General features: G+C 41.5%; 1 protein-coding gene across 1 annotated transcript; it reads right to left on the bottom strand.

The window, feature by feature from the left end:
- Window positions 1-448: 448 nt before the first annotated feature.
- LOC129835350 (growth-regulated alpha protein-like) lies at window positions 449-4718 on the bottom strand. Its single transcript, XM_055900962.1, has 4 exons — window positions 4519-4718; window positions 3983-4109; window positions 1699-1782; window positions 449-940 (listed from the first exon to the last, which is right to left on the bottom strand). Exons 1-4 carry the CDS (start codon window positions 4580-4582, stop codon window positions 886-888), a joined length of 330 nt encoding a protein of 109 aa, XP_055756937.1. The 5' UTR covers window positions 4583-4718; the 3' UTR covers window positions 449-885.
- Between the last annotated feature and the right edge of the window lie 8804 nt (window positions 4719-13522).

Raw genomic sequence — 13522 nt, 5'->3', positions numbered from 1 at the left:
CATCCCACTCCCTCCCTATACACTTATCCCTCTCACAGAACCAGACCAGAACCAAGAACCCCACAAAAGAGGAGCAGAGAAAAGACCAAAGATATAGTTCTACGCCCGGAGCGAGCAGGCCACAGCGGAGACCTGTTTTTAGCCAATCATTTTTTCTGTAGTGCACTATAAACGTAATATGGTTCCATTTGAGACTACACTACACTGCCATTATCTTTAGTATGGAGCTTATTTTCTGGACTCCAAAGGTTTGACTGAAAATGGAACATTATATAAGTGTGGTGCTGGTGTGCTGTTTGTGTTGTATGTGTTACATTTTGTAATGTTGTATTGACTGCTTGCTTTCTTGACCAGGTCTCACTTGAAAGAGACCGTGTCTCAAGAGGTTTTTCCTGGTTAAATAAAGGTTTAATAGAAATAGCATAAATATACCAATACAGTCAACAAATATGAATATGTTGCTTTTATTTGCTTGCTTGGAAATGAAGTGAAAGCATAAATATAACATGGACAGAAACTTTGATCTAAGGTCTAAATGTCCTCTTATAAGGAACTCTTTTCATTTACCTACTGTATGCAGCTCTCTTCTAAGGACTCATCCCTCTGACCCTTCCTGGGTCCTTCACAGGTAAACATACAATGAACATATCTTTATTAAAACATCTGTAATAAACATATAATAAACAAAAGCAATAGAGATAGTACACAAAATGTGTAACATTGTACATTTCCGCTAATAAGAAGAAAGTCGGCTAGTGAAAGCTTTCGCAGAGCAAAATGCCTATACGCTTCATTGCATTGTAGGGGATGTATCAGAAGGGAGCGCTGGGCCGGCAGTCCAACACACAGGTTGTTGAATCACGTCCACCATTTTGTTAACAAGTGTTACAGGGTATAAGTAGTGCTTCCAACCACTTTAGAATGTTTACTCTCCTGCATTCTGGGAAAGAGAAAAAGATAGACAAGTCAAACTAGGCAGAACTGAACGATTTCCCCTTAGATAGGCCAGCTGCAAAGTGAAAATTGTCTTTGTGTTGGATTCTAGCTTGAAATATACCTATTCATGTTACCATACTAGAACTTATTGATGACTTTACATGTATAAGGAATGTATATGTTGGGGTCAATGAAGGGTTGATAGGGATTTGAATTCTGTTCCATGTTTCTAAGGAGGGAGGTGATAGTCTCTTGATAAGGGATGCCAGCTGCGGAACTAGGGAGGAGCGAGGAATGTGTCTCGAGGTCAAGTCGACAGATGAAGTGAGAAGAAACCTCTGGTAGAAGGGCCCACCACTACGACTCTCCTACTATAGACCTATCTCACACACTTCCACGCCAACGAAAGATCTAGCATAAGGCAGGGCTATGACTACACCAGTGAGAGGAACAAATTAAGTTCAGAGATCTATTGGCTGTCTAGACGTGTAAGGAGTTGACCCTGCCTATTAGGAGTTTATAAATATATGCGTTTGAGTATTTACTCTGTTTGTTCAGAACCTAACAGTTGTAAAAATGCATGACGTTTTTTTGTTGCTTTCTCTTAAATGTTGATCATTAACCATGATCTGTCTAGCATTGTCCCAGATTAGTTTGCTGTTTTGCTTTCTTGGCATAAAAACACAAACAGATCTGGGACAAGGAAATTATCTTGCTAAGAAAAGGCAATAGCAGCATTGTGTTTGGATTGCTATCTATTACCTTTTGGTTGATCTCTCCACCAGAATCTTCACCGTGCGGTCATTTGGGTCCAGGCAGAGTTGACGTCCATTTTTGAGTGTGATACTAAAATAATTAAAGGGAGATTGTCTGTAGTCCATAGACTTCTTTCAAGGTCAAGAATTACCAGCTATTCCTGTAATGCATTATCTTCAAGATGTGCACCAGTACCTTTGTTCTGTGTTCCCGTGAGCAAATTCTTAAACCTCCACCATTTTTTATTGTAAGTTACTTTTCATGTTTTCAACACTTAGTCTAATGATATACACGTCAAATAACACTTTGATTGTCAAATAACACTATTTGACCCGTTAAATAAGCTTTTAATTTGACACGTCAAATAACAGTTATATTATAGATTGTTGTGTGTTCTGAATTTGCACGTGCAAGCCAAGCACCACCACTACTATCAGTAGCACTGTCAAAACTGTACAAAAAAGGTCTGCAAACAAGCAAACACCGGCCACAAACGATGTGTTTACAATACCGCGTTGGTATTAAAGCATTATTTGTTCGACCGCAACTTCTAAGGTAGCTTAGCTACCAAGCTTTAGCTTGGTACCTAGCTAGCACCACACAACCAGCCTACAACTGCAGTCATTTTCATTATTCTTAGCAATGATTTAGGAATCCTTGTGAGTAAGTATTAGCTAGGTAGCCACTTGTTGTTCGCCTATTGAAATTGGACTTCAGTTCATGAAAATAAATAGCTAGCCAGCTACTTAACCCTGTTGCCCAACGCTAACGTTATAACCAGCCAGCTAGCTTTCATCTGGCTGATGACGCTCGACCGGACCAGGTTATGTGTTGTGAAGCTAGCCACAATAAGGATTAGGCACAATAGTGGAATTTGCGGGTTGCCTTCAAAATAAAAGTTCCCATTTGAAAGTGATACAGACGGTTAATTGGTGGAATCTTGCCATATTTAGATTAGATAATGTTGAAAAGGTTGGAATGTGAAGCAATGAAATGGGGTATCCGTCTACTCGGTGAAACCCACAGAACACAACTGTGAAGAGTTTACACAAATACTAGCGTTGTAGCTCTTATCGCGGGACTGTGACTGTGTGAAATCACCTCCCCAGTCAGCCTATTGTGTGTATTGACATTCATATTGCACTGTACAGCTTTACCTAAGGATTGGGGATCAATGAAATGTGGTATCAGTCTACCCAATATATTTTCTGGGTAACTCCTCAGAGTTATCAGACTCTAAAACATCCACGCAGTATGGTTTTTCCTCTGGAATGGTGTTCAATACACATAGGTTGACAATAAATGTGGCTCAATTCAGTTGTTTCAGAGTCCCGCAATAAGAGCTACGACGTTCTACATTGTACATTTTTGTGGGTATCACTGAGTAGGCTGATACCCCATGTCATTGATCCACAATCCATAGATAAGGCTGTACAGTGAAATAAGTATGCCCGCAAAGCAATTCTAAAGTATAGTACATCCAGTGTAATTTCAACAGATTTTTGTTAAATTAACAAATTATTGTCTTTTGTTGATTTTCTATAACAACATTCCAACCTCATTTAGCAGGATCTACTCAATAATGGCAATTCCACAATTCTACTATTTGTATTCATTTGCATCACTGTCAATGACAAACCGCTAGTTTGAAGGCTAACCGCAAAGTCAACATTGTGGCTCATCCTTATTGTGGCTAGCTTCACATGGATGGGTACGACCACCATTAATTAAATAAGAACTGTCTTATGAATTTAGTTATTTTAGATGATGACACCTAGCTATATAGTTAGCTTGCTAACTATAGCTACTGAAACAGACTATGTCGTTTTGCTATGTTTTTGGGGAAGAACATTGTTTTTCATCCATGAGCGAGCTAGCTATCTTTTTTTTAATGACCAGCACTGCGCGAGACAACTTTACAAGCGTCATAGCGTACGTATCGATTAATCGTTGTTATATATGAAATACGAGTGCTAGTGTAATCAATGTGTAATAACTACGTTAAAAAATCATGAAATCGTTAAATTATTATGTGACGTGCAGTCATATTCAGGTCCTGATTGGTCAACAAGCTTATTTGACATGTCAAATAGTGTTACTTGACTTGTATCTTTTTTGACACCCAAAGACCCAAACGACGTGCCATAGCTGAGGGACTGACTCAAAAACTTTAAAAAAATGTATTTTGTACTTTTGACTTATTCTGAGAAGAAAATTGATTAATGATCATACACATTACTGATTATAAATGCTCAATTATGTTGATTTATCAGTTGAGGGAGTTACTCACATGACTTCAGTCTTTGAGCAGTGCGGACGAGGAGGGAGATGCAGCACTCTCTTCAGATTCCTGAACGGAATACGACCAGTCTGCACGTTGGGGCAAAGGCAGCGTAGAACCCTTGGCTGTCTTTTCCCTATAGAGAGGTAGGGTGGAAAGCACAATGGGGTTGTCTTACATTTCTTATTTCGATTTCACTTTTTATCTTGAATGATGTATGATGATATCAGAAATACATGCATAAATATATGGTTAATGGTTAGGGTTAGAGTTAGGTTAAGTGTTACTGCTGTATATACAGTGTAACAATGAGTAGTAGTTACAATAGTTATTACACTGTATACAGATGATAAGAACACTGTCATGTAAGAGTCACCGACACAATTGGAATGTTGGTCAGTTGCGAAAACTTCAAATGAAAGTAACCAGGTTATAAATTCAATAAAGTAATAAACTATAATGCACTAGTATAAAAATAGTAAAATAGTAGTAAGGAATTAGTAATTACGTATACAATATTAAGTGATAAATGGATAATTATTTACCTTCAGTTGCTGAGAAGATTGCCAGGAGGGTGAGCAGAACGATGGTTATGCTTGCAGTGTTCATGGTGATATCCCTTTACATGCAACACTGTGAGAGGCTGCTGTACTATGGGTCTCCAATGATGATTATGTTATCGGATGAGGGGGCCCTGGTTTTTCTGGTAATCATGTGGTTTGGCAAATAGAAGAGAGAGCTGCTGAACAGTGTACTTGGAATTCAATGCAGGCTGTTTCATGTCACCCCAAAGCCAACACACACACACACTCTCTCTCTCTCTCTCTCTCTCTCTCTCTCTCTCTCTCTCTCTCTCTCTCTCTCTCTCTCTCTCTCTCTCTCTCTCTCTCTCTCTCTCTCTCTCTCTCTCTCTCTCTCTCTCTCTCTCTCTCTCTCTCTCTCTCTCTCTCTCTCTCCTCTCTCTCTCTCTCTCTCTCTCTCTCTCTCTCTCTCTCTCTCTCTCTCTCTCTCTCTCTCTCTCTCTCTCTCTCTCTCTCTCTCTCTCTCTCTCTCTCTCTCTCTCTTGCTCTCTCTCTCTCAAAAGACAGAGGGCCCTGAATTTTCATTTAGCGACCTGAAACTTCCCCGCCAATGAAGTATATACTGGTGATATCTGTAGTAAATTCCTTACATTTACCCTTTATCACCCTGCAGACTTCAGCCTCCTCTTTGTGTTTGAAGGGACACTCCATCACAATAACCGTAACTCTAACCAGCAATATTTCTCAGAGTCAAGTTGAAGGGCCATTCCGGGGTTGTCTGAAGTAGAGATTTTTTTTTTTTTTTTTGCCAGTGCTTAGCTCTATTCTGGTTATTCTTATCCTTAAACACTCCCTAGACCTTGATGATGACAGGCATAACCATAACATGATGCAGCCACCACCATGCTTGAACATATGAAGAGTGGTAGTCAGTGATGTGTTGTATTGGCTTTACCCCAAACATAACGCTTTGTATTGAGTACATAAAGTACATTTTTTGCCACATTTTTTGCAGAATTATTTTTGTGTTTTGTTGCAAACAGGACACATGTTTTGGAATATTTGTATCAATTCGGTTAGTATTGTGTAGTAACTAAAATGTTGTTGATTCATCCTTAGTTTTCTCCTATCATAGCCATTAAATTCTATAACTGTTTTAAAGTCACCATTGGTGTCACGGATTCCCCCGGTACTGCTGCTCATTCCGTGCACCAGTTCCGGAGGTCTACGTCACCGGCCTCTAGGCGTCACTGAACTGGATCATTACCACCAACCCGGACTGTCTTGTCTCATTACGCACACCTGATTCCAATTCCTCTGATTAGTAATTGTATATATATATATACCCTCTGTTCACCATTGTCTTGTCGGTTATTGTTCCCAATGTCCGTTGGTCTGTGAGTACCTGTGCGTTGTTATTTTGGCTTTTGTGCTGATGTATTGTGCACTTGTTATTACGGGTTCTCGTCCTGTGTATTGTTGTGCATAGTGTTTATTACGGGTCCCGTGTAGTCTATTACGGGTCTCGTCCCGTGTATTTATTAGAGGCTTAAACAACTTCTTCAGGATCGGTGAGTCCCCTGTGGGATGTTGAGCTAACATAGGCTAATGCGATTAGCACGAGGTTGTAAGTAACAAGAACATTTCCCAGGATATAGACATATCAGATATTGGCAGAAAGCTTAAATTATTGTTAATCTAACTGCACTGTCCAATTTACAGTAGCTATTACAGTGAAAGAATAGCATGCTATTGTTTGAGAAGAGTGCACAGTTTTGAACATGAAAAGTTATTAATAAACCCGTTAGGCACATTTGGGCAGTCTTGATACAACATTTTGAACAGAAATGCAATGGTTCATTGGATCAGTCTAAAATGTTGCACATACACTGCTGCCATCTAATGGACAAAATCTAAATTGCAGCTGGGCTGGAATAATACATGATGGCCTTTCTCTTGCATTTCAAAGATGATGGTGCAAAAAAAATACAAAAGAACGGTTGTTTTTATCTTTCTATTATCTTTTTCCAGATCTATTGTGTTATATTCTCCTACATTCCTTTCACATTTACGCAAACTTCAAAGTGTTTCCATTCAAATGGTACCAAGCATATGCATATCTGTAACGGCTGTCATATTCGTTCTCCTCCTCAGACGAGGAGGAGCATGGATCGGACCAACACGCAGCGAGGTATGTAGACATAATGATTTATTAAATGAAGACGAAATACGAAGAACACTTGAATAAACTACAAAACAACAAACGACGTTAAACAGACCTGAACTTGTGAACATAAAAAACAATGAACGCACGAACAGGAAAGAACGAACGAACGAACGAGACGAGACAGTACCGTGTGGTGTAACAAACACAGACACAGCAACAATCACCCACAAACAAACAGTGTGAACAACCTACCTTAATATGGTTCTCAATCAGAGGAAACGTCAAACACCTGCCCCTAATTGAGAACCATATCAGGCAACACATTGAACCCAACATAGAAACACATAACATAGACTACCCACCCAGCTCACGTCCTGACCAACTAAACAAAGTTAAACAAAGGAAAATAAGGTCAGGAACGTGACAATATCCTTGTTTCAGGGCCTGAGTTACAGGTAGTTAGATTTGGGTATGTCATTTCAGGCTAAAATTGAAAAAAGGGTCAGATCCTGAAGAAGTTTTAAGCATATCCCAGTTTAGGTCAACTAACAGTACGAACTCTGAAGATAGATGGGGAGCAATCAATTCACAAATGGTATCCAGGGCACAGCTGGGGGCTGAAGGGGGTCTATAACAAGTGGCAACGGTGAGAGACTAGTTTCTGGAAAGGTGGATTTTTAAAGTAGAAGCTCAAATTGTTTGGGAACAGACCTGGATAGTATGACAGAACTATGCAGGCTACCTCTGCAGTAGATTGCAACTCTGCCCCCTTTGTCAGTTCTATCTTGTTGGAAGATGTTATAGTTAGGGATGGAAATTTCAGGGTTGTTGGTGGCCTTCCTAAGCCATAATTCAGACACGGCTAGGACATCAGGTTTGGCGGAGTGTGCTAAAGTAGTGAATAAAACAAACTTAGGGAGGAAGCTTTTAATGGTAACATGCATGAAACCAAGGCTTTTACGGTTACAGAAGTCAACAAATGAGAGCACCTGGGGAATGGTAGTGGTGCTGGGGGCTGCAGGGCCTGGGTTAACCTCTACATCACCAGAGGAACAGAGGAGGAGTAGGATAAGGGTACGGCTAAAGGCTATAAGAACTGGCCGTGTAGTGCGTTCGGAACAGACAGTAAAAGGAGCAGATTTTTGGCGCGGAATAATAGATTCAAGGCATAATATACAGACAAGGGTATGGTAGGATGTGAGTACAGTGGAGATAAACCTTGGCATTGAGTGACGATGAGAGAGGTTTTGTCTCTCGCGGCACCAGTTAAGCCAGGCGAGGTCACCGCATGTGTGGGGGGTGGAACAAAAGGACTATCTAAGGCATATTGGGCAGGGCTATCTTCCACTACAGTGAAATAAGACAATAATCACTAACCAAAACAGCAATAGACAAGGAATATTGACATTAGGGAAAAGCATGTGTAGCCGAGTGATCATAGTAGCAATGAGTAGCACTAGAGTCAGGGAGCCAATTTCGTAGTCGCTGCTACGCTAGGCGAGCTGGAGACACGTCGATTCAGACAGCACACTCCCTTATCACACTCCCTGTAGACTGACAACTCATCGTTGTCAACACTGTGTTGTCAGCAAACTTAACGATGGTGTTGGAGTTGAAATTGGCCACGCAGTCGTGGGTGAACAGGGAGTACAGGAGGGGACTAAGCACACACCCCTGAGGGGCCCCAGTGTTCAGGATCAGTGTAGTTGCCTACCCCTTAACACCTGGTCGCGGCCCATCATGAAGTCCAGGATCCAGTTGCAGAGGGAGGTGTTTAGTCCCAGGGTCCTTAGCTTAGTGATGAGCTTTGTGGGCGTTATGGTGTTGAACGCTGAGCTGTAGTCAATGAACAGCATTCTCACATAGGTGTTCCTTTTGTCCAGGTGGGAAAGGGCAGTGTGGAGTGCGATTGATATTCATCTGTGGATCTGTTGGGGTGGTATGCGAATTGGAGTTGGTCTAGGGTATCCGGGAGGATGCTGTTGATGTGAGCCATGACCAGCCTTTCAAAGTAATTCATGGCTACCGACATGAGTGCCACGGGGCGGTAATCATTTAGGCAGGTTACCTTCGCTTTCTTGGGCACTTGGACTATGGTGGTCTGTTTGAAACATGTAGGTATTACAGACTCGGTCAGGGAGAGGATGAAAATGTCAGTGAACACTTTTGCCAGTTGGTCCGGGCATGCTTTGAGTACACGTCCTGGTAATCCGTCAGGCCTCGTGGCTTTGTGAATGTTGACCTGTTTAAAGGTCTTGCTCACATTGGCCACTGAAAGCGTTATCACACTCTTGTCCAGAACAGCTGATGTTCTCATGCATGCTTCAGTGTTGCTTGCCTCGAAGCGAGCATAAAAGGCGTCACTAGGCAGTTTGCGGCTGGGTTTCCCTTTGTAGTCCATAATAGTTTTCAAGCCCTGCCACATCTGACGAGCGTCAGAGCCGGTGTAGTAGGATTCAATCTTAATCCTTTAATGACACTTTGCTTGTGTGATGGTTCATCTGAGGGCATAGCGGGATTTGTTATAAGCGTCTGGATTAGTGTCCCGCTCCTTGAAAGCGGCAGCACTAGCCTTTAGCTCGATGCGGATGTTGCCTTTAATCCAGTGGGGACGTCGTCGATGCACTTATTGATGAACACGATGACTGAGGTGGTATACTCCTCAATGCCATTGGATGAATCCCGGAACATATTCCAGTCTGTGCTAGACTGCACTCAATCAGCTGTATAAGGCCATAAGCAAACAAGAAAATGCTCATCCAGAAGCGGCGCTCCTAGTGGCTGGGTAGTTTAAATGTAGGTAGTTTAGTTCAAACTTAAATCTGTTTCATCTAATTTCGACCAGCATGTTACATGTGCAACCAGTAGGAAAAAAATTCAAGACCACCTTTACTCCACACACCTTTATTTGCCAAGGTAGAAAACATGATCAGTGAATATATTAAAGCTACAGGCTACAATGTGGGGATCTCATGCATGGCAATAACGACATGTTTATATGACTTTCATGCTTGGCACAGAGTTATATTATATTCTACTCAATCCATAGGCTCCATTAATGTCATTCAGACTGTTTTGAAGTTGGCTATGATAGCTGAGGTTCATAGCTAGGTTCTGAACTAATATGTATACCAAACGTTTGGGTCCATACACAGTTCGGCTAGATAGCTAGCTACACATTCATAGGCTTTCAGGTATTTTTTATCTTCCACTGCACAATAAGCAAGGACATAGCTAGCTACGTTATTTCATCTATCTGCATTGCATGGCAAATATCAGCAAGGCACGCTTACAAAATTGTACATTAGATTTGCAGTAAATGCTTTAGCTAGCTAGATTCTTTACATCCACTGTTTCAGAAGATGACAGCCTGATTTGTTGGTTGTTTCAGGAGTCCCTAAAACATTAAACAACCAGAATTACAATGTCATACTCATGTCACAACACCCATAAATCTAGCCAGCTAGCTGACTAATGTTAGCTAGTCAGCTAACTTGCTAAATTGCAATTTTCATTAATTATCATGATAAAAAAATATGCATAATCGTTTGTCTCTACATTAACTAACATATTCCTGTCAAATGTAGATTTTTTGCATGATTCGTTATGACATTATAATCACTTACATTTGCTTCCATCCTAGTATTTTTGTCAGCCATCTTTGCTGAAGAAAGTCTCCAGCCTTGGGTCGCATAGCGTAAAATTCATCATGGGAACCACTCGATATGATTGGTCGTCGCCGCTGGTGATTTGCATAAAGTTAGGAAAAGTTTATTTTTCACTGCCTTCCACGCCACTTTTGCACCACCCAAAGGTCCCCTGCCCTCTCCTCTTCTCACTGCTTTCCTTCCATTGAAATGAATGGGAAGCGGTATTTCACCACGCGGCATCCTGTGCTAGTGTATCATGCCCGTTAAGCCCCTCTGACTCCACGTACAGTCTACCTTCATCTCAGCACTACTAGCATTACTTACCTGATTCCACTAATCTAATCATCAAACCTTTGATTCGTTTTTAGTGCTAGCTCAAAAACTAAGATGTGCACCCCTTTGGGTCCTCAGGAACAGAATAAAGAAACACTTGTCTCACCAATAGGGTTGCTGATGCAGAGTATCCCTGTCAACAACCTTATCGTCTCTTCACTCAGACATCTGGTAAGCAAGACGAGCAAAGCTACAAAGGAATCTGGTTGAAGCAGAGATTACAGCCTCAAGTCTTCTTGGGTATGACGCTACAAGCTTGGCACACCTGTATTTGGGGAGTTTCTCCCATTCTTCTCTGCAGATTCTCTCAAGCTCTGTCAGGTTGAATGGGGTGTGACGCTACACTGCTATTTTCAGGTCTCTCCAGAGATGTTTGATCGGGTTCATGTCTGGGCTCTGGCTGGGCTGCACATGGACATTCAGAGACTTGTCCCAAAACCACTCCTGCATTGTCTTGCCTGTGTTCTTAGGGTCATCGTCCTGTTGGAAGATGAATCTTTGCCCCAGTCTGAGGTCTTGAGCGCTATGGAGAAGGTTTTCATCAAAGATCTCTCTGTGCCAAACCATGGCTTGGTTTTTGCTATGACATGCACTGTCAACTGTGGGATATTATATAGACAGGTGTGTGCGCTTCCAAATCATGTCCAATAAATTGATTTTACCACAGGTGGACTCTAATGAAGTTGTAGAAACATCTCAAGTATGATCAATGGAAACAGGATGCACCTGAGCTCAATTTTGAGTCTCATAGCAAAGGGTCTGAATACTTATGTAAATAAGGTATTTCTGTTTTTTTCTGTTTTTAATTTTCTATACATTTGCAAAAATGTGTAAAAACCTGTTTTCCCTTTTGTCATTATGGGATATTGTGCGTAAATAGATGATAAAAAAAATATTTCATCCATTTTAGAATAAGGTTGTAATGTAACAAAATGTGGAAAAAGTCAAGGGGTCAGAATACTTTCCAAATGCACTGTACATAGTATGATATGCTGGTGTGGTTTATAGTATGATATGGTGGTATGGTATAAACACTGAGTGTATAACACATTAAGAACACCTGCTCTTTCCATGACATAGACTGCCCAGGTGAATCCCGGTGAAAGCTATGATCCCTTATCACTTATTAAATCCACTTCAATCAGTGTAGATGAAGGGGAGGAGACAGATTTTTAAGCATTGAGACAATTGAGACATGGATTTTGTATGTGTGCCATTCAGAGGGTGAATGGGCAAGACAAATATTTATGTGCCTTTGAACGGGTTATGGTAGTATTTGCCAGGCGCACCAATTTGAGTGTGTCAAGAACTGCAACGCTGCTGGGATTTCCATACTCAACATTTTGCTGTGTGTATCAAGAATGGTCCACCACCTAAAGGACATCCAGCCAACTTGAAACAACTGTGGAAAGCACTGGAGTCAACATGGGCCAGCATCCCTGTGAAACGCTTTGCAAACCTTGTAGCGTCCATGCCTCTGATGAATTGAGCATGTACTGAGGGCAAAAGGTGGTCCAACTCAATATTAGGAATGTGTTCCTAATGTCTTGTACAGTCAGTGTATACAGTGGGGCAAAAAAAGTATTTAGTCAGCCACCAATTGTGCAAGTTCTCCCACTTAAAAAGATGAGAGGCCTGTCATTTTCTTAATATGTACACTTCAACTATGACAGACAAAATGAGAAAAAACCCCCCAGAAAATCACATTGTAGGATTTTTAATGAATTTATTTGCAAATTATGGTGGAAAATAAGTATTTGGTCAATAACAAAAGTTTATCTCAATACTTTGTTATATACCCTTTGTTGGGTAAGTCTTCACAAGGTTTTCACACACTGTTGCTGGTATTTTGGCCCATTCCTCCATGCAGATCTCCTCTAGAGCAGTGATGTTTTGGGGCTGTTGCTGGGCAACACGGACTTTCAACTCCCTCCAAAGATTTTCTATGGGGTTGAGATCTGGAGACTGGCTAGGCCACTCCAGGACCTTGAAATGCTTCTTACGAAGCCACTCCTTCGTTGCCCGGGCAGTGTGTTTGGGATCATTGTCATGCTGAAAGACCCAGCCACGTTTCTTCTTCAATGCCCTTGCTGATGGAAGGAGGTTTTCACTCAAAATCTCACGATACATGGCCCTATTCATTCTTTCCTTTACACGGATCAGTCGTCCTGGTCCCTTTGCAGAAAAACAGCCCCAAAGCATGATGTTTTCACCCCCATGCTTCACAGTAGGTATGGTGTTCTTTGGCTGCAACTCAGCATTCTTTGTCCTCCAAACACGACGAGTTGAGTTTTTACCAAAAAGTTATATATTTTTTTCATCTGACCATATGACATTCTCCCAATCTTCTTCTGGATCATCCAAATGCTCTCTAGCAAACTTCAGACACTCCTGGACATGTACTGACTTAAGCAGGGGGACACGTCTGGCACTGCAGGATTTGAGTCCCTGGCAGCGTAGTGTGTTACTGATGGTAGGCTTTGTTACTTTGGTCCCAGCTCTCTGCAGGTCATTCACTAGGTCCCCCCCGTGTGGTTCTGGGATTTTTGCTCACCGTTCTTGTGATCATTTTGACCCCACGGGGTAAGATCTTGCGTGGAGCCCCGGATCAAGGGAGATTATCAGTGGTCTTGTATATCTTCCATTTCCTAATAATTGCTCCCATAGTTGATTTCTTCAAACCAAGCTGCTTACCTATTGCAGATTCAGTCTTCCCAGCCTGGTGCAGGTCTACAATTTTGTTTCTGGTGTCCTTTGACAGCTCTTTGGTCTTGGCCGTAGTGGAGTTTGGAGTGTGACTGTTTGAGGTTGTGGACAGGTTTCTTTTATACTGATAAAAAGTTCAAACAGGTGCCATTAATACAGGTAACGAGTGGAG

The sequence above is a fragment of the Salvelinus fontinalis genome, chromosome 36 (genome assembly GCF_029448725.1).
Source record: "Salvelinus fontinalis isolate EN_2023a chromosome 36, ASM2944872v1, whole genome shotgun sequence".
Classification (NCBI taxonomy): Eukaryota; Metazoa; Chordata; class Actinopteri; order Salmoniformes; family Salmonidae; genus Salvelinus; species Salvelinus fontinalis.
Note: the sequence above shows the minus strand (reverse complement) of the source record. Positions and strands in the feature narration are given on the sequence as shown.

Excerpts from the sequence above, each read along its gene's own strand:
- LOC129835350 (XM_055900962.1), bottom strand. The coding sequence starts at position 4,582 with ATGAACACTGCAAGCATAACCATCGTTCTGCTCACCCTCCTGGCAATC. Across the intron at positions 4,110-4,518 it reads AATCTTCTCAGCAACTGAAG|GGAAAAGACAGCCAAGGGTT; the intron begins GTAAATAATTAT and ends ACCTCTCTATAG. Across the intron at positions 941-1,698 it reads GTGGAGAGATCAACCAAAAG|AATGCAGGAGAGTAAACATT; the intron begins GTAATAGATAGC and ends TCTCTTTCCCAG.